The sequence below is a fragment of the Enoplosus armatus genome, chromosome 5 (assembly GCF_043641665.1).
Source record: "Enoplosus armatus isolate fEnoArm2 chromosome 5, fEnoArm2.hap1, whole genome shotgun sequence".
Classification (NCBI taxonomy): Eukaryota; Metazoa; Chordata; class Actinopteri; order Centrarchiformes; family Enoplosidae; genus Enoplosus; species Enoplosus armatus.
The window spans coordinates 592,193-614,765 of record NC_092184.1 but is presented as its reverse complement, the minus strand read 5'-3'; the positions used below and the strand labels follow the sequence as shown (position 1 = coordinate 614,765).

General features: G+C 41.3%; 1 protein-coding gene across 1 annotated transcript in view; it reads right to left on the bottom strand.

Annotated features, from left to right (window-relative positions):
• Positions 1–22,573, bottom strand: part of sez6b (seizure related 6 homolog b) — a 119,838-nt gene that overhangs the window by 61,512 nt on the left and 35,753 nt on the right. Inside the window, exon 4 of the mRNA XM_070905920.1 lies at positions 8,434–8,623. Within this exon, the coding sequence (XP_070762021.1) occupies positions 8,434–8,623 (190 nt within the window). The remainder of the gene's footprint in view (positions 1–8,433; positions 8,624–22,573) is intronic.

The following is a 22,573-nucleotide window of genomic DNA, read 5'->3' as shown; positions in this document are numbered from 1 at the left end:
AAAACATGCCATCCTAGTGGTCTGGAAGAGTCTGGAGTCTTGTATAGATTTGTGACTTATTTAACAAATAACCTCTTATAACACGATTATTTACAACAGGTTCTCCCTGATCGGACCAGGATACGTCTAATCCATGACACATTGAGAGATTTTCCCTGTTTCTTGTAGGCAGGTGTTGCATAACCTCAGAAGTAATGACATCTTTTTTGTCCTCTTCACTGAACACCTGTTCATTCCCTCCATCCTCAGGAAGTGGTAGTTCATTATCACCTTGTCAAGTGACATTTAGAAAACGCTGTTAAATGCTACTGTACTTCTTAGCTTTTTACACAGCAGGTCTGTGTCTGGATGCTTTAGTAAATCCATTATTATAGATAGATAGAGATTCACAACTGCCAGGTTGTCATACTGCAAAAACAAACAACAACAAACTAAAACAGTTCAACCTCTCGAGAAGGTATGGCTGCTACTAGTAACGGTAACAGAAATCCTCATCTGGTTGATCAGCTACTTTTTTTAGATCAGTCTAATTCCAGCCTGGTCCGTCTTCAACAGTATGTACTGACTGACTGACTGGTATTTTTTCCTTTTCACACAGCCAGCGCTAGTTCACACAAATCATGGATAGAATCATTGCTGGCACTGCTTAGAATAACTTTCCTCAGAGGACACGGAGACTTATATAACATGTTCGGCTGAACCACATTTCTGTGGATACATGGTGACATTCCTTTTTTCTTTGTTTCACGAGATCACTTGTTTTTTTGGAACTCAGACAACAGGATGGTCTGACAACATGTCTGTTCTGAGTCTTGCGCATCTGGTGTCTTGACTTTAAAGTCGGCTAATAAATACATGTATGGTTGTAGCTGTTGCATTGTTAAAAGATTCTAAGAAATACTTGTACGTCTTATATGGAAACATCTGCCTTGGCTAACGGAGAGATTTGGTATTGGTCCCTAAGGTTTTTAAAAAAGAACAAGATAATTGGTATTCAGATTAATGGTCGAAATGACCTTACCCTGAATGAATAAATTACGTACAAGATAGATACAACTGAGGTTTCTATGATGGACATACTTGGTAAAATTATGAACTTCTAAATTGCCACACGCATCGTCCATTAGATTGTCACATAAAAGTCATATAAAAGCTGACAACACGATATATACAAAGTTATCTATTCTTCTATCTATCTTTTCAGAAATCTCAGCATTCTCAGTCATGGTCTTCACAACAATCTAGATACCGCTATTCGATGGACCAGCCACAACCATGCTAAATGGGTGCTGGAGCCTGGTATCAAGTTCAATATCCCTAAGGCAGCGTACTGAAAACAGGAAAAAAAAACAAAGAAAAACCCTGCGTTTGTTTTACGCCACGTGCAGACACCGTGGTGTTTTTCAGATGAAGCTTCTTTTTGTCACGCTGAATGGTATCTACCTCTGTCCTCTGATTATTCACAAAGCCGTTTACCAGTTGTTACAAAGGCATCCTTTGTAACAACTTGCGGCGTGTTGTGCTTTCAGAGTCACGCTCTTGCATTGGTCTTGTTCTCAAGTGTGTGTAGGACCTGCAGACACATATTCTGTAATGAAGTCCTCTTGTTCTGTCCCACACAGTTTGTCACCTAGATACGGACCAAGAGGAGGAATCCAGTCATCATGTGGCAAAAATATAACACTGTGTCAACAGGACAACACACAGTCACCCATCTTCTCCAAAGGCTCATGCAGCATGAGTCTGGCACAGGCAGTTGTCATGGCACCCGCGCAAACACTCACATCTTAAGCCCTACAAGCCTGTACATTTCAACATAATCAGAGATTAAGCAAAACTGTCATAACATCATAATCCTCACTAAACATACATTTTTTTACCAATTCACACAAGGGTAGATCAGTCCTTATACTGAATCTCCCCCAAAAGCTGTTCAGGATTAGCTTGTTGCAGTTTATGGATGCTTTGTTGACGCGTATGTTCTTGGGGTTCAGCCTCACACCTTCTCTAGTGTAGTAATTCTCAATGTATTTACACTGAGCTTTCTCTCATGGCTAGGGTATCTAGAAGCCTCCTGGTTACACTTCAGAAAGACATAGTCCTCAAACAGTGTGTCTGACTGCTCTGGGAAATGCCAAACCTCATCTATCTGTGCTATCTGATATCCTTTTCATGTAGCCCAAAGGAAAGCCAAACACCAGACGGTGACCTCTCTTCACTGCTGTGTTGACAATCACTAGTCTGATTTATCTCTGCACACTTTCTGCAAAAGCAGGAATCACGAGCTTACCGTTACACCTGTATGGTAAAACAGGGTGATATAGTGCCACTGTACACTTGATGACGGATGACTCTCAAATTTGGAAACATCAGAAAATCCAACCTGGCTGTCATGATGATATCCCAAATCTTGGTGTAGGTGCAAAAGCCAATTAACAATAACAAATAACCCTTTTCTGAAAATGCAGGGAAAGTAAAATGAGCAAGGCGCACAGATTGTTGTCTGTATGGTCTGCCTTTTTCTTCTCTATTATCTGATCATATGGTAAAGCACCCAATTTGATATGAGCTCCGCCACTTTTACTTCGGGCTACCGAAACCACAAACTCTAATCCATCATTGGTCATACTTGTGTGGTTGCTTTGAAGAGCATTGGCTACCTGCTCTAAAAAACAGGACTGCTTTATACTCATTGTCTGATGCTAACATCGTTTGGACGTCTGAGAGGCCAGAGAGGGACCCCATAAAACTACATTTATAATATCTAGTACATGTATAGGCTATAACCCCATTGTCATATGAAAGGCAAAGACCCCCACCAATTTGTTTCACAGGACACTTACAGTTACATTTATACAACTCACCCCATCTGTAATATTACAAACAGTTTGATCTAAATCTGTGCTATACCTAAACAAACGGTTCACCGGGTAGTTGTGTTTGTAAAATAGGTCGCCATCTGCTATTGTCAACACGAAAGGCATCACTATCTAAACAATACACATTTTATTGTCACACCAGGGTGTTATTTTAATGAACAAACACTAGCAACTTGTCACACAACAGTAAACTCTTAGGGCCACATATAAATATATATTTTAGTTGGGTCTTTCCTTATTTGTTTTGTTCAACCTTTAGTCTTTTGGAGCGTATTTTTTAGCATCCATCTTTCCGCAAACTCTATTGCAGCACTGAAAACTGACGGCGTGACAGTGACAGCTAATTTCCCCCCTGACAAGGCCCATCAGAACCAGTCAACACACTAAAACCAGTCATAACAAAAAGGACACATTTTTATTTTGTGTCTGCGCAACACAAATTCACTTGCAAACGTCACCGTTGTATTCAAATTTGGCACCAGTCCTTGTATTTGAGTTGATAACCTCTCAATTCTTAGCATTTTAATCACGCTCAACAACTATTTAATTAACAATATTAAAATGTCCTTCAATCAGACAACTTTTGCAGCAAATGAACGCTGGAAAAGAACATTATTACATTATACAAATTTAAGAGGCAGTAGCCTAGACCCCAGTCTGCATCTGGGATAATTTATGCATTGTTACCGGACACCTTTCTTGCTGATCCAGTTTCTAGCAGGGCCGAGCACATTGACACAGAGACAAAGACACTCGCAAAGAGCATGAACATACTTTGCATCTACCAGCGTTCAAACAACACATCAATGCATTTATTGTGTTCATTTATTGCCGCTGCTGCCACTGTTACTACAATCTCTTTGTTTCACACTAAAATGTTCCTTGCAGTTCAGGGAGCATAATTCCTCTCCGCTAATGCTTAACAGAAATCTCGACCTGATGATGGCACTAGAGGAAGGTCGGGTGTCATGAAAAACATTAGGTTAATTATCTGGGGACCATAAATATCCACAGCTAATTTCTTTATATATTCCGGGGGCTGCAACTAACTAGGTCATTTTAATTTTACGTCAGAGAGACGTCCGTGTGCGACTCATGCTGCTCACATATCAGCACACTTTTGATCGATAATATTTTGGTTGCTTTATTTGATGAAGGCAAACCCATATAAACCTCACAACAATCACAGTAACCGCTGTATTCACGCTTTGTTCGTCTCTCCACTTTTATTGTAGATTTTTTCGAACCAGGTTGACATGTGATCACACACACACACACACACACACACGTTTTAATCTGATTATGACATTAATGTCAACCAGACAGAATGAGGATTAACGTGTGATTCCTACCAGTTAGTAGACTGAGGGCCTTTCCTTTCCTTTGGTCTGGTTAGGGTTTTTTTACAGCCATGTGAAGGCAGCATGTTTCTGTTCCTTCTGCTGTCAATTATTGGAGTGATGTCAAGCCATAATTAAAACACACCAGATCCACTGATTACATTTTTGTGCAATGGCACCCTCCATGCTTATGTGCACAATCAAACTTTGATTACAGTTTCTACTGAAAATCAACAGGCATGTTGGAGACGGACGCACTGAAAACTGTTCACACGACTACATGAATTAAAACTTCTCTCTCTCTCTCTCTCTCTCTCCGCTAATAACTCCCCCAGAACCGTTACTGCCAGTCCTCCGCGGGTGTCTCTATCTAAAACGCCGGGTAACCAGGACGACGGCTGCACGCTTCATCTTCTGATGAGTCTGAACAAAGTGCCGCCTGGACTTCCGCACTTTTGATCACAGCGTAAGCAAATGTGTGCCTGTGATGATTAACATAGTTCAGGTTAAATTTTACAGTGGTTTCCCCAGAAACAAAAGTGTTATTTTAAAATTCCTAATTTGTTTATGTCGCAATATGAAGATTACAGAGGCAATTATTTTGTTTCCAGATTGTCAGAAATAAAAAAACATGAAACTAGATCACATTTTTAATTCTACCTTCATTGTATATATGGCACTACTGTGGTATTTAACATGGATCACTGTGATGGCAAATAAAATCCCGCACTGTTGCGCAACAGAAAACATGATGACCGTGGGATCTTCAACATGTCCAGGAACGTGAATTGAGACACCATGAGCTCTTGGCAGGATGTTTGAGCCGCTGTAGACAAAAATACGTTTCCTCTGAGGAAAACTCTCCGCAGGATTCCCAAACTGTCAATGCGTCGTGGCAGGGAGAGCCCAGTGTTTAAAGGGGATGAAAGTTGCGAATGTGATTGGATCTGATTGACATGCCCATCTATAATGCATGATAAAGTATTCTTTCTGATCCCACCCCGTATCCAAGTGAGCCACAGGTGCACCAGACAAGCCTTTTACCAAAAGCGTGAATGATGATAAATATGCTGTATCTGACACACACTGAAATAATAGCTGTAGCTATTGAGTCTGAAAATCAGATACACCTCATTTTTCATGGCCCTGGTTAAAAGATATTAAGTTGATAAGCTTAAATTATTGATATTATATGAATGAAAGTCTAACTTTGAGAGATTGTGACTAGAGAGAAGACTAATCACTACAGAAACACTCTGTCTGCTCACAGTTGTAAAGTGGTGTTACAGAGTGGGGCTTCTTCCGACACAAGCAATCTTTGGCTGAGTACTGACAATGACTGCTGAGAGCACTTTAACCAGACAGCAGTGTTTCATTTTGGCTGTTATCACGTTACTTACGGAATTAACGTGAAAGAGGAGGTATTCTGCTCATTTCCAGCTCTATATCTTTATTCTGGGACTCCACTAGAGTGGCTTTGCATGATTCACAGATCAAAGAAGTCCTTATTCATCTTATTGTGGCCCTTCATGCGGCCCCTCAGTTCACCCTCTGTCTGACACAAGCTGTTTGAGCTTCTGTCTCTTCAAGGCCCCCCTCCCTAAAAGACAACTTTCTTCTGATTGGCCAGCTCCCTGCAGCACCCGAGGGGCAGGGAGACGCCTCTGAGCCCTGAGCACAGCGGCATCGCTTCATACTCGAGCTGCTGTGGTCGACTGCATGACAGCTACAGTAACTTAGCTTGGACAATAGAGATATGGGGCACTGAATTTGATGAACTTACTGTTTATCAGACCACAAATGACACAAGAAGTAGGTTGGAGAAACAATAGATGCTGCTGGAGCTGAGTGTTTCTGGGGACTGGGCCTCACTTATTACTGTACTGTACTTTTGGTGAAACTCCATCATTTTATGGAGAAAATGTTTTCTGGTTTTCCCCCTGATGTCCTCTAGCTGTTGTTGGTGTTTACACCACCAGCACAGGAGCTTTGGACCGCCGGGAGAAGGTTTTCAGGCCCGGGCTCTGAGAGTCAGATGGGTAGAGTCATTTAACTACGGCAGCTACAGTTAGCAGTAGTTAACGATTACTTTAGCAACAAGTAAAGTCATCTGTCCATCAAGAAACTACCTACTACCGACCTGCTTTCCTTCACAACAGAAAAAGCACTTTCTGTGAGACATACTGAACAACCTGTACAAGAAGGGCCAAAGCTGCCTCCACCTGCTGAGGAGGCTGAGGTCCTTTGGTGTGTGCAGGAAACTGCTCCGGACTTTTTATGACACTGTGGTAGCTTCGGCTATCTTCTATGCTGTGGTCTGCTGGGGGGGGCTCAATAGACTGATCAGGCGAGCCGGCTCTGTTCTGGACTGTCCGCTGGGCTCCATTGAGGAGGTGGGGGAGAGGAGGATGTTAGCCAAGCTGCCCATGACAAGTTCCCAGAGCCTGAATCGATGTCTTCAATTGCCGGCCAACAGTCCAAATCCCAAAGATGTTCAATGATATAAAATAAAAAAGAGAAAAGCAGCAAATCCTGCGACGTGATTAATCAATTAATCAAAACTGGTTAAAATACGTATGTATATATCGTAATTAATATATAACCCATATTTGCTATATTTGTATATACATTGTGTGGGCTACAATTATTCTGTCCTGTCCTTTCAGTAATCAATTCATTTTGATATCTTTTTAGAAAGTTTGTTATGTTGTGTTCTTTTCTGTGACATTCTGTCATACATATATATATAACATAATGTTGTCATATACATATGCCTGGAGTCCGGTTCTGTTAAAAGGAAGTTTTTCCTTGGTGCTGGCGCCAAAGCGGTCTAGACCTGCTCTATATGTAAAGTGTTGGATTGAACTGATAAAGATGGTGCTGTCTGACATGTTTTTTAGTACCTAGTAAAGTATATTGAACCTTTGAACCTTCCTAGAAAGTGGAGTTCAGGCAGACAGCTTTGCGAGTCCACGACTGGCTCACATACTTGCTGGCACACACACAGAGACCCACCCACCAATACACACACACACACACACACACACACACACACACACACACACAGACAACTATCAAAGCTTTATCTAGGTCTTCTCCCATTTCGCCAGTGGTGGTGAGAAACTAGCAAACACAGCGCAGATTGCTTTTAAGCAGCAGGTAATGATGTTGATGCCACTATTAAGCAGGGGAGAAGTTTGCACATGCCATCTGCGCTTTGGAGTGCAATCAATGGAAACAAGGATAAATGATGAATATCAAGGAGTGGAATCTCTTTTTTTTTTCAAGGGATGGATTTTTGACCAGCAGGAACAGAGCTGACCCTGTCCCCAGGGGTCTGTTACATCAACACTATTATACACTTACAAAACCCACCATGGATTTTCACTCAGACAAAGGCAGCTGCAGAAAAAATGACTTTCAGTTCACTCCTCTGTCATTAGAAAAAGTATTTCGGAAATTCCAGTCTCTCTGACAGCTCCTGTACGGTAATTGATAAGTAAAGCAGTTACAAAGATACATAAAGAGTTGGTCTAGACCTGCTCTATTTTGTAGTGTCATGAGACTTTGTTGTGATTTGGCGCTATATAAATAAAATTTAATTGAATTGAATTGAATTGAAATTGAATACAAAGATAACGTATAAGTTAATCATGTGGCTGATAGTCATTTTCTGGCTGCGCCAATAACACATTATGTTAAAGATGGGAGCCAAACCCTGCTGAGCTTTAAAAGTCATAAATAAAATCTTAAACTCAATTCCAAAAACCTACAGGCAACCAGTAGAGAGAGGCACGGATTGGAGTAATGTGTCCTCATCTTTTTTGCGTTGATTAAAAGCCTAGCAGCTGCATTTTGAGCAAGTTGGCAAGAGATGGCTTTCTGACTAAGACCAGAACAAAGGGCATTGCAATAATCTAGGCGTGATTAAAAAAAGAAAAAAAGCACAAATGATCTTTTCAAGGTCTGCTCGATGACTTAATTTTTGAGATAGTCCTAAGGTAAAGAAAGCAGATTTGAACAGCTTTTGTAATTTCTAGGTTGTGTGACGTGGGCCCGGAGGTTAGTGCTTGGGTCTATAATTCATTCATTTTGTCCCTCGCCGTCCTCCTGATCTAACAACAAGTCATTAATTTCATATTGGTTGTTTTCTCAGTATTCTAGTTTCATGCTTGTGTCTATTTCAACAGCATGCAGGTGTAATTCACAGTTACCTTGGTATCTGAGCAGGACTGATCCAACCTGAGACCTCTGGCTGTGGAGGCGGATAGAAATCTGATTGCTGTGGCTTCGTACGACCAACCCCCTTATCAGAATGGACTCATTGGCCAGCATGGTGTTCTCCCCGTGGCCCACATCTTCAAACACCACCTTGTCTCCCTCAGATAGATTCACATTCATCACCTGATAGAAAACAGAGTAGGAATTAGACCATTTATGAGTCATACAAGAACAAAACACTAAATAAATCCACATTCTGGGATCTGGAGTCTCTCAGGACCTGAAACAGGAGACCAACATTGACTCAACGCAATAATCACTGTGGGCCAGATTTATTAAGAAAATTGTGTTTTTGACCAAGTGTGCGCTGCAGTTTTCATTCGCCAGTTCAGTGATGGGATTTCTATGAGATCACCAAGCTCAGAAAAGAAATGATGACGTCATGATCTTGATTGCAAAAAATATTTACTTTGGCCAACTTCAGAAAAACTTGCTTTTACTCAAAATATTATTATTATATTATAATTTTTTAGCATATATCTAACTACTTTAAAGAGGTAATAAACATGTTCATGGGGAACAAAAAGGAGATGAAGTGTAAGAGAAATCAAAGACGCACAAAATATACACAATGTACAGATGTTTGTCTTTGTGTTTCTCATTTGTTCTTGGCACTGAAAACCAGAGTCAAATTCCTTATACTGCTTTAAGATACCAATACCTTTTGAAATGTCCCTCTGATTCACTAAGGGATTGTGCAGGGAAGAACATAACACCAAGAGTGACCACATCAGGAAGTCATGCTGTTTACTAACCATATAAAATGAGTAGCAAGCGGGTCAAGAACAGAGCCTCTCTCTGCCTGTCACAGCCATGCATATGTAAAGCATATGTAAATTTCACTATTTACATAATTTGTATTTGCAGTCATGGCCATTCACATCAAAAAATGCCCCCAACTCGCTAACACTTCACAACAGCAGTTCCCCATATTATTCTGGATAATTTCAAAAGTGGCATAAAGGCTTTGCACCAAGTTTATCCATTCAGAGTGGCAGCCATTATTGTTTCGACATTGCGCACCATTCATCAGCCAGTGAGACGGCAAAGCAGAGAGAGTTTTCCAATTTCAGATCAGATAATAAAATGCTCCTATTATGAAAGGGCTTCAGGGCACAGGAGTGCCTGCCTTTGTGGATTAATTTTGAATCTGAAGCTATTTGCACTTACAATTTACGATGAAGGGGTTTATTACTTGCACAGTTCAAGGGCTTGTTTGCACTTGAACTTGCATGAATTTCCTAGTAAAAAAAATCAGCACTCTGATGAAGTGAAGAATGTTGACCTGAGAGACTCGGTAGGTGACCTTGATCTCTGTGGTTCAAGCACTGTCTGTGACAAGTGTCGTGGAGCAGGTGACAAACATTGACAACAAATCAAAAGTAAGAAATATGGGAAAAAGCCAAAAGGACAAATGTAGCTCAGTGATTACACTGCAGATATGCCTGGCAACTGTCAGCTTGTCTGCTTCGCAGACAGCCCGTCTGCTGAGAAATGTTGATTTTATCACAGCAGGTACATCTTCGTTTAGGCCTTAAAAGGGAGGAGGCTTCTTGTCTTCACAGCCCTCCATAGATTGTATCAACTGCCTCCTATCTCACCTAGCTGGGAGATGAATCCACAGCTCTCCTGCAAAAAGCTGCGAAGGGAGTCTGTAGTGACGTGTATCCACTGACAGCACACAAGTGTCAGTTAACAGTATACTCATATTATGTGAACATCCAAACCAAACTTCAGGATATCATGGGCCCTATTTTTACAGTGTAGTTGTACATTTAGGTCTGCAAATAACCAGTGATGCTGTTGTATTTGAGTGTTGAGTGTAAGGCCCTGTTCAGACCTGGACCCAGTCAATAGTGGACAGCTCCAATGTCAGGTGTGAATGCGCCCAAGATGCACTGAGGACGCATTGAGATCCGATTGCTCAGACCACATTCAGAGGTGGTCAGATTCTTTTAGCAGTGTGTATGTGAATGCGTCCTGGGCCACATTGAAGGACCGCCTACTCAACTGACATCCTCCTTGAAAATGTGAAACCACAAGAAGAAGACGCCACAACACCTGGCAAAATAGATTCTCATGGATGGGGTACACGCGAATCACGCTGCCTGATGTCTTGCTCTGCCTCAACTCTCTGTGATTTACGGCGGTTCCTGTTTGACAGTGACATCGGAGGGAGTTTAGGGAACTTGCAGTGAATAAGAAGTTATAAAGCTGTTTTATACAGTAATCAGTGAAGCACTGCCCCCAGAAACAATCCACTCTCCAACCTATTTCTCGTCTCATTTGTGGTCTGATAAACAATCAAATTCAGGTTAAAAACAACAACGCATTTGGTCTTCGCAAACGGGAAGTTATGTACGTGTTTATCTGCACATAGAGCGGGAAAATGAGAGCCGATCACAAGTGGTCACTGGAGACGCATGTTGATGCCCGGTCTGAATAGCCTCTAAGAGGGAGCTGAGTGTGAAGGTGAAGCTTTATCCAGTCAATCATTCAAAACCTTTTATGAGCTTTTGGTAGTGACTGAAATTGTGGATACAAGCTTCCACAATTAGTTTCTTTCGCATGCTTTTTACTCTATGCATTCAGTCAGCCAGGGATGATTCAACCCCAATCTGCCCCCTAGTGTATACTTTTAATCCACAAAGCACACACAAAGTCAGCAGGCAAGAGTGTGAACAGTGTCTATGTGCATGCAATGTTAAAAGTAAGCCCTCCCCTGCCCCACCATATTTCTCTGCTTCTCCTGCCTACTTACTCCCAGCTGAGTAAAAAGGGTCAAACCATCAGAAAAATCAGTTAAAGCGTGGGCAGATGAAGCTACAGCAGCTCTACTGGACCGTTTTGAGTGCACAGACCGGCATGTGCTCAGAGATGCCGCCGCCCAGGAGAACCACACCAATCTTGGGGAATACACATCATCAGCCACATCATACATCAGCAAATGTGTTGATGATGTGGTGATCACAAAGACAATAAAATCATTCCACACATTGACACCAACCAGAACGCCTGGATGAATGGAGAGAGGTCAGGGCCATATCCAGAGCCAAAAAAAGCCGCCGTTCGGTCTGGTGACAAGGAGGCATACAACATCGCTAGAGCGAGACTGAAAGCTGGCATCAAGGAGGAAAAGTGGAGAGACTGGAGAGAGACCTCCACACCAACCTGTACCTAAAAAAGTCTGCAGTGTCTATGCTAAACGACTACCGCCTGTGGAACTCACTCGCCCATTCTGATGAAGCACTTCAAGAAACTGGTTCTCCAGCGCATCAAAGACAACATCCCAGCCAGCTTGGACCCTCACCAGTTTGCATACAGAACCAACAGATCCACAGAGGACACCATCTCCACCACTTGAAAACAGCAACCTACATCAGAAGGCCATTTGTTGATTTCAGCTCATCATTCAACACGATCTCTCCCGTGAAACTGATTGGCAAGTACCACACTACTTCCTCAAAAACAGACAGTTACGATTGGCGGTCACAAGCTCCCCAGGACTGTGTGCTCAGCCCCCTCCCGTTCACGCTGTGCACCCATGACTGCAATCATGAGTGTGAAGTTTGCGGGTGACGCCACCGTCATCGGCCGGATTGCAAACAGCGCTGAGACAACCTACCGCTGAATGTGAGCAAAGCCAAAGAGCTGCTTGTTGATTTTAGGAAAAAGTAAACAAAGACACACACCCCTGTCTAAATCAGTGGAGCTGAGGTGGAGCAGGTTCCTGGGAATCAGCATCACAGAGAACCGGTCATTGACATCACACATCTCACACCCTGGTAAGGAAAGCTCAGAAACAACTGTATTTCTTGAGGAAACTGAAGGCGGCCAAGTTCTTGTTAACTTTTACTGTAGAGTAATAGGAAGCATCCAGCAGGAAGCATTACAAACTGGCATGGGATGTGCAGGGCCCAGGACCGCAGGGCTGGGCATCTGTGATATCGGAGAGCTGAGGCGTCTGCGCAGAGCCCGGCAATTCACTTTTCTGGACACGCTGAAGAACCGATTGTGTTGTCATTGTGTTTTTTCCGTGAGTAATAGTGCTCAGTTTGTTATTTATCATCCCAATGATCCAAATAATAACCATCTACACTACATTACCACACTGGTGCAATGAATAAAATGAAAGTAGAATAAAAAAAAATGTGTATAGTTTTTCGATGTTGTTGTTGTTTTTTTTAAATTATTATTTTAATTAATATAATTCAGTTACTTTTTTTTTGTTTTATTTTTACATGGGTTTTAAATGCAAAAATATTTGCTGACAATCTGGGAGCAAAATTGTTTGATCTTCATGTCGCAAGATAAACCTAACTGTCTCTATCACATCATCTGCATGACAAGTGAGCAAAAGCCAGCCACTGACGAGGACCGTAAGATGCAGTTGAAAGTCTGGGGAAGCTCTGGTAGCTGGACCTTCCGTTAAAAGGACTTTCTTAAAGTAATCGTCGTATTATTCCCATGTAATCATCCTCATTTCACAATTTGTGAGTCATACCATTGGTAGGCCGTTACAGCATTTTTTCTTTTAGTTTAAAATGTAAAATGAGGGAGGAATTGATGACTGTTATCACTTAAACCCACCTAATACTGCTTATATAATAAACTGTACATCAGTTCCATTATTCAATTACAGCGCACTTGTTTAAACTGAAACTTTACTTGCAGCCCACGTACAGTAGAAGCCTATCCAGCCTGAATGCAACATGACTGACTCATACTGTGTGAGCTCAGTGGCCTCTGCAGCACGCTTGTGTATAACAAGTCATAATGTGCCGTTAATGAACTCATGGACACAGCATCAGGATAATAGCGTGCTGAACAAAGGGCATCACCAAGTAATCACATTATGCCTTCAGCTCAGGGATAATAAAACACTTGAGGGAACAATGTGAGACTTAATCCAATTTGCCCTGGCACCGGCCCAACTTCTGTATAACTAACTGTACCTCACAAATGTAATCATGAGGGGTGAGCCCACGTCTGGAAAAAGAGTTTATACTTTGTCTAAATCACTGAGCGCAGTAAATGCAACTTGAGATAGCTGAGGAAATTGAGACATATCAACAAGGTCCCACTGTAAAAGCTATTGAAAGCTACAGCAGCGGTTGTGGATGCCTGTTTTTGTTGTGCTGCTGTTTAGCTGAGATCACGGTGTGATTACTGAACTGACTGCAGCTGACTGCCCATGCTACACTGCCCTGAACTCTGAACTTCTGAAACTGTCCATTCCATTTTCCACAGTTCATTAGCTTCAGCCTTTATAAAAGCAGTAGCAATTAGAAAGGAAATCAGAAACACACACAGAGATCGTTAACTGGTTGTTTTGAGATGCTGAACTGTAGAATATTCTCAAGAAGAAGATGAGTAAAACGTGACCAAGTCTACAGTCACGTCCGCAGGTCTGTGAGGCTGTACTTAAGCACATAGTGCTTTGACCTATCTGGTAATGTCAGAATGCTAACACTGACAATACTAAGAGCTGATGCATATTCACAATCTTAGTGTGGTGTGTTTGCACGCTAGCATTTGCCAATTAGCACTAAACACAAAGTACAGCTGAGGCTGATGGGAATGTCATTAAGTTTTGCAGATATTTGGTCATAAACCAAAGCATTGGACAAATTATTATTTAATTTTTATTATAATTCATCCTAGGGGAACATGAACGTCTGTACCAAGTTTCATCACTATCTATCCAGTAGTTCATAGGTCACTAACAGGCGGACCACAGTCCGAGTCCAGACCCAGACGGCGTCCTATACGGACCCGGACCTGTAATCAACAAATTATTAAGGGATTTTACATTTTGACGGGGCTTTTCTAGTCTTTACGGCGCTGGTTTAGCGGCTCAGGAAACTCACGGACCAATTGCATACAAGTTACGCCAGCCCCCGTGATGCTACTCGGCCAATCAAATCTGTGCATTCCAGGCCATAAACATTACAACTCTGAATACAGACAGACGAGAGAGGTGAGAGGCGAGTGACCGATGATAAGACGAGTTAGCCGCACAGGGAGAGAGACTGTTAAGTCAAGATGTGAAACAGTTAACAAAGAAAAACGGAAACTCAAGCTGCTGCTATACTTTATTTTAAATTTCTAAAATTAATATTTAAGAAAAGTCAGGGCATGCCTAAAGCCATTACAATATATCACAGGGGGGATCATGAGAGTCTGAAAAACATGCAATAGTTCATCCAATTGTTGAGATACTTAAGTCTGCACCAAAGTGCTGGACATCCTAACACTAGAGCCATGCCACTAGCATGGCTAAAGATGCGCAACCATGGCCACTAACTTCATGTTCTATTTAAATCTAACAGTTGTTTTTTAACTCAACACTCAAACAAGTTAAGAGGCGTGTGCTCTTGTGTTGACAAGAGCACACGCCTCTTAACTTGTTTCCGTCTAAACTGAATTAAAATTAAATTCATACTGAAATGAAATGAAACATTCCGTCACTGAGAAAGATAGCGATGTCTGTGTGGACACCACGTGCGTGCGAGCATGCAGCAGTTGAGCAAGGTAGCCGTCTCGCACGGGTAGAGGCAGGATGTGTGACCCGGCCGTGAGACGCCTTTCAATGAGGTGTACATGATCCAAAACATGCTTGATACTTTTTTTTATGGGAGAAGTGATTCTCAACAGTCACCAAAGCTCGCGCTAGTGGAAGTAAAATGAGCTAATATTAACTTTGTATGTAAATTTTGATTTTTTTTTTTAAATCAGCATCCAGTGGCCATCAGTGGTGCAGCATTTAAGGCACGTCTACATTAACTTCAGTGTGCTCAATTGAGACTTTCCATGATGAAAATACTCCCTTAGGCTGCATTCAGACCAAATTGGGCTATTGCGGCGATAAGCGCAGGGTTGTGGGAGTGACACTATGTGGCCCATTTGTGTGGCATCATGTTGTGAATTTTAACCCCCCCCCCCCCAAATCCAGAAGCTGGCGGTAATGCACCTAAAAGCAGTTTGCCAACTGCCTCATAACGGCAAAAGAGAAGAAGGACCTGAAGCTCTGGAAGGGGTCGTCATGATGGCGATCTGTCTCTCTTCCATCTTCACAGCTGCTCGGCAAACAGCGGAATGCTACAATGCTAAACAGTAAACAAGGTTCTTCTTCTCGTGGGCGTCTTCCAATCTGATTGGTGGCCCAAGTGGCCACTGCAGCGTGACGTCAGGTTGCGTTTCTTCAAAAGTTGAATCCGTCTCAACTTGTCGCTTTTTAGAACCCCCCCTGTGGTCCTAACCGCCGCGGACTAAACGCACTACCCACATTCAAAGTGAACAGGAGGACTGGCGTCTTCGCCGCAATGCCAGATTTGGTCTGAACGCCACCTTTAACCCTAAAGAACTCAGTGTTAATGTTAGAGACTGTCCTCATTTCATTAACTTGCTTTAGGTTTTCCAAGTGACGTCTTGTGGTCATGCAAATAATGATAATCATAAAGTTAGACCTTTAAATTATTTAAATTGGACACATTGCACTACGGTGCACATCCCTTCTCCCATGAACAATAACTATAAAAGTGTGTCAGTAGGAGGCTGCTTTTGTTTTATCAGTGGTGAAGCAAGACAAAAAAATAACGCGTGATTTAATATGAATAGATATGACAGAACACACACACAATGACACCGGCTTTACATTACAAAGAATTGTCAACTCATTACACCCCATTTCCATCTTCAGCCTGACATTGCCTCCGCTTTAACCGATTTCCATGGGGGGAGGGGTGGCTGTCCTGATTTTGCACCATCCTTCACTGACAGAGGTTGTGCTTTTTTTGAGGACTCATATGGGGACTTATTAGTACTTGTTAGGAATTACCATTACCTGTGTGTCGGATTATGACTTTGCAGATCATAAAATGATACTATGTAAAGGCAAAACTGATGTGCAGATCAAAACCAGCACAAGTTTAATCCTTTGTGTGTATAGTTATAGTGTAGTGTATATTTAGAATGCAATCAGTCGTTCAAAATCCTACCAAGAACTGATGACTTCCAATATGGCTCCCACAGGGTGTGTTACACCACCTAAAAGCCCTCTACTGAAATATATTCCTCTTTATTCCATCATGTAACTAACATATTTACATACTGAATAACTAAATCCTCATTAAAAAAAAAAAACCCTCTTATCTCTCACAGGAACGCAGCAGAGAATAGAGAACAGTGCGCGCTGTGGTGTAAAGAGAAAAGCCTCTCTGACATCCATTTTCTCTATAAAAGCAACAAATGACAGCTGAATAATTCAACTGACACTCCCTCATTAAATATAAGCCGACAACTATGGGGGACAGCATAGAGGATGAGAGCAAAACAGGGACAGATGGAACCCTGGGATATGGTGTTGACTAATAGATCAAAGTCTATATATGTGTGTGTTAGCGTGTGTGGAGAGAGATGAGTGAAAACAAACGCAGCAACACAAAGAAGAAGATGGAGAGAAATGAGGGGGAGATCAAGTGTAATGCAAAATCACGTTGAACGTTGTAGACTGTATTTCTGTGTTACATATTCCCCAATTCTCCTCAGAGACTCTTTGTTGATTGTCTTATTTTGTGTAACGCAGATGGAAAGCCAGGCCCAGCAGAGAATAAGAGGGCTATTTACCTCTAATTGCTCGCCTCCTTCAAAACAGCACACTTCCTTCCCTTCATCCATAATTACAGCTTTATAAACTGCTGAACCTGCCCCTTAAACGCATCAAGCTGTGTTTTATGTATCCAAGTAATATCACCATGCCTATCATCAGATAGAAATGCTGTACAGTCCACGTGTTCCTATAAGGAGATGTATGTGTCTGAGTGTGTGTGTGTGTGTGTGTGTGTGTGTGTGTGTGTGTGTGTGTGTGTGTGTGTGTGTGCGTGTGTGTCTGCTAATTGATGGCAGTAATTAAGAGGGAGGTGAGTAAATGATGGAGTCGAGGGAACATCTGCTTCAGCAGGAGAAGTGGGTCACAGCGGAGAGAGAACAGAGATAGACTGAGGCATCCCAGAGCCTGTCAGTAAAGGCCACTGATGATGAAAATCTGTTTTTCCCCCTCCTCACTAACTGTCTAAACTAAAGTAAGGACCACAGCCAAGAAGATATGAACAGTTTCACTTTGCAGGAAAACTAAATTCAGACTGCCTTCCATTGATGATGATGCTAATCATCTTCACATATTGGTTGCCTCCATCTTTGGTTAAAGGATAAGTCTAGTGTTTTGTGTATTCTATATTTAGATATATTAATTCCCACGTGCAGACCCAAACCAACAATAAACGTATCCGTTTTTTAACACAGGCTGTGTGCATTTATCTGTGGACTGAGCATTTTGATGCTTTCACAGCATTTATACAGCACCTAGACCTGCTTTATAATCAAAAAAGATATGGAGATCTCACTTGCTACAATATGGGACCTTTAAATGGATGTGCAGCCACCTCCAACAGCCTGTAAGAGATAGCTTTTTCTTTTCTTTTTTTTTCATTAGCCGCCTCCAAGCATGTTGTAGATGAATCACAGTAGATGAAACAGGCGAAAAAGCTGGTTGGTGTTTTTATAATTGCAGACATTAAGATATGTGAAAAATGTGAAAAATACAATAATAAAAAAATACACTTTAAGACCACAAAGAATGTTGGGTTTTTTTGTGGAAAAATGTCCACTTCCAAAACCTGCTATGTGCAAAAATGCTGCATTCAAATAAATGAGATAATCAATATGAATGAACGATTCTGGCATGCTTAGAGAGCAGCAGAACCACTTTGCTCTCTACAATGATTTGATCAGAAACATTATATATATTATTTTAGATAGACAGTCATAAATTGACCATTCCATTTGCAGGTCATTTTCCCCCTCTGGCTATAAGAAAGGCCTTCTATCAACTAGCAAGTAGCTTACGTCATGTGGACTGTACAGTACTTATCTATAATGATCGCATATTCAATGCACTGGAATTCTTTCGTCATTTTCCCGAGAGTGATTGTTGCAATGGATTGCACAAATGTTGCCATTTTTAAAGCATGGAAATCTTCTTGCAGCGTCAGTGTGAGACATGCCAGTGTTTGATTAAAAAGATCTCTGCAGCAGTCTGCCTTAATGACCAGACAGAGATAAGACTGTTAATGTAGCCGGGCATTCAGTCAACATTCACTAATCCACTTTAGCACAGTTGCCTTTAATAGTAGTGCTTGTATTTTCTCATTATGTCAATTTGTTTTGCATAAGGCCACAAATGTTTAACAGCTTAATCCATTACTTTCCATTTTTGGCGTTATCATATTTACTATACTAAATATATTCAATTGTCATCATTCTATTTTTTTTTCAAAAGCCAGACTCAGGCTGGTTTTTAATTACTTTTAAAGGCCCTGAAAACATATTTTCTGAGTGGCGGGATCCTACATCAACACACTATTTTCTGCCAAAACAGTTATGGTTATTTGAAAGGAGACGTTCCTCTATCTCCTTTTTCTTGGTGTACTTCCCATCGGTATGAAGTGGCCCAAGCTTAGCTGTGAGGAGGTGATGTCACGTTCTTCCGTGCAGCAATCAAGATTCAGCAACATTTTGAATTCGATTCTGATTACGGCTGTCGGGTTGTTTGGTCACCGTCAGTCAAACCTACTGAAACCACACCCACAGAGTTTTGGAATGTTAAACTCTTCATAAATAACACATAAAGATGTTTTAACTTATTATTAGCTTATTATAGTAAGGCATGTTTAATGTTACAAAGAAATACTTCAGATGTTATCAGGGGCATTAATGTTTATTTTATTACTTTCTATTATTTAGGGTTTTTTTTTTCTCTTAAAACGGGTTCAGTGTGGGTTGCCAGAGTGAATAGATAGCTACCTTTGTGAGACAAGTTATGCAGGATGACACTACATGGTTTTGTAAAGGCAACTACCACAAAAATACCTTGACAACGCTGAACCTGATTCGTGAGAGAAGCCCACAGTCCTCAGTGGTCCTCATTTGAATATACTTTATTTCTTCATCAGTGCAGTTATTCAACAAGACAGCAGTTTTACTGCCTTACCATTTGAAATTATTATTTATTTAAAAATGATGACCTGTGGGGATTGCTCCTCTACAAGCCATCTCAACTACCGATATCTTGAAGCCCATCACTCTTTATCACAACTTTATCTGTAAAACTTCTGCTCACAACTGAGATCCATCAGCCTCCAGACAAACTAACATTCACCTCCAGCAGCTGACACAAATCTGATGACAAACACTCGCGAAATGTGTCCGCTCCTGTGAGTGGCTTATTTAACGTCTTACAATTTCCTGTGCATGCAAAACAATTCCCTTCTGTTGTATTCTAGATGTAAAATGTAGTATAGATTATGCCTCATAACTCATTACTCTGTCATGGCACTCAGTATATGGATGGGAAAAGCGATCAACATAGTACCAAATCGATTTCATGATAGTCTGGTCAGTATTTTTTGGCATCTTGGTTTGGAAGACAATAGACTGAGTAATCCTTAGTCCCTGCTGCTAGTGAGGCAAAAATACAGACAGGTGACAGCACCTGCATCACTCGACAGATGGGTTGCATACTTCCCGTCCAAGCTAATAGTGTACAAAATACTGAGAAGGGTGCCTGTAGTCACTTCCAACAAAACCTAAAAACAGACACACTGTACTGTATGCCCAAATTAAGTAATTAGTTCAGTAAAGTCGATACTGAATGTTATCTTGTTGAACGGAATCCCTCTGTGATTTAGGTCAATAATGTAATACGAAATAGAGGGCTGCTGAAACCCTATTTGTCATTTAGAGGTGTAGTTGCATGTTGTTCCCAGACGGGAGCACAATAAACTGTCCACGTATCTCAGCGGTAGAGAGCGCTAGGTGCGGTATTCATGTCACTGCCGCTTGAGATCTCTTCCAGAACGCGTCCTGCAAATGTGCTGTGAACCCACTAAACAGTCCTTGCTATGAAATGCCACAGAATAGTCCTAAAACTTTGAATACCCATTCAATTCAAATCAATTTTATTATCCTTCCCCAGTAGGCAATGTGTGCTGCAGCAGGAATAACAACACATAACAAAACATAAAAAGCATACAATATGACATAGAAACGTACACATCACTGGTCTCATAGCTCTGAGACAGCTGAGCCAATCACAGCATAGCATGACAGCAATAATTCAACAAATGGACACAAGCCTTCGACAGGAAATCATGTTGCTGCCTGGAAGAGCGTGGGGTAGCATGACGTGAGCACACAGCACCAGTTGTAGTGCTGCACAATGACAATAGAAATAAAAAATGAAACAAAAAAACTTCGCATCAATCCAACGCTATTTCAGTCACAATTCTACTGTATCTCCCATTGTAAGTGGTGACATCATATACACAATTGACGTGGCAGAAAAAAAAATATATGAAACACCACTTTTGCTAAAAAGGCAGTTGGGAAGGAGGCAATGACGCGCAGGGTTAATGAGCCCCGGTGGTTCAACGCTTCCCACATAAACGGCAGAATACTGAGTTACAACCCATCAATGTGTCAAGGGGTGGGTGTGTGTGTGTGTGTGTGGTTATGTTGTAGCAGCCTGGTGTCATTTGCATGTAATTTAATCAAGGTAAACACACTGAACAGCCGTGCATAATGGCACTGTGCTCTGGTGCAGCACTTCTTGAATCAGAGGCTGCAGATTTAGCCACATGTGTGTCCTGCTGCCTTCAGATGGCTGCAGGGATTCAATGAACTGAAGGAGAAATTATTCATACAGTATAAAACAGATGTGGACAACAGATACTGTAAGAATCATAAATTCATAGATCAATGCAGACTGATTTACCAACGTTCCTGCATTAAATGTTTGTTTTTTTAATGGAGATTTAAAGGTATCTACTCCTTGGAGAGTGTTTAATTAGAATAGTGTATTGCTATTTTAAGCAATAATCAGGTATTTGTGTATTTATTCCAAGTATTTAGTTTGCGCTTGTTGATAAAATCACCAAAATGAAGCGACGTTGCATCGGAAACAGACATGGTTCCATATTATGGGCAAAGTCAATTTCAAGGTCAGGAAAATACCAAAGAGTTGGAGCACTGCTTGCACTGGTCATTGCTCCATTAATCAGAATCAGAAACACTTTATTGATCCCCGGGGGGAAATGATACATTATTCAATTATTAAAGTAGGGCTCTATAATCTACGACTGTAGTGTATTTTGATTTTGCACACAGAAATAGCACCTGCACAACGTAGAAAGGAGCTACAGTAAATTGAATGATTCCATGACAGTTTAATATTATTTAATTTAGCAAAACATTAAATAATAACAGTAACCTCTCCTCACAGGCTTCTATACTGTCAAGACTGAAAAGCTTTCATGTTGTGGGGGGTTTTTTTTGCAGTTGAAAAAAATTGGTAAGCAAGGCCTTCTCTTTCTGCTTAAAAGAAAAACTGCAAAATGTCCTGTCCTTGAGTCGCCCTGTAGTCTCAAGCTGCTATCACACAAGAGCCTCGGCAGCAAACACAAAAGAGAGAGGCTCGAGATTAGTCTGGCTGTTTGAAAGGAAATTGAACATTGTGTCACAGCAACCAGACGAGACGAGTTCTCGCTCTCTCTGTTTTATTCCTTTTTTCCCCTCAGGACAGCCTGGTAATCATTGCTTCGTGGACAGTATGAATGCAGATGGGCAGAAGGTCGCCTGAACAGTGGAGCTTCCCGCTCAAGGTCAAGACTGGAGAGCTTGTAAAGTCTGTTTTCACAAAGACAAGAGTAACCTTGCATAGTTGCACAAATAATAAGGGAGATCTTGAAAAGAAAAAACAAAACAAAAAAACGTATTACTATAAGATATTTTCAGAACAACAAATGTCCATTACTTCAAGAATCGCAGCGCTCCTTTGTTTGAGCGACTCATGGTTTGATGTATGTGAGTCTTTCATGGGTGCATGTTTCCATGTTGTTTGTGAGCCCCTAACCTAAGACAATTTTCTATCATTATGAGATTTTTGAATCTATCATTGGTGAGAGTCAGACGTTAATCTAACACATTACGCACCCTGCTTGTTACAGACACAGCCTT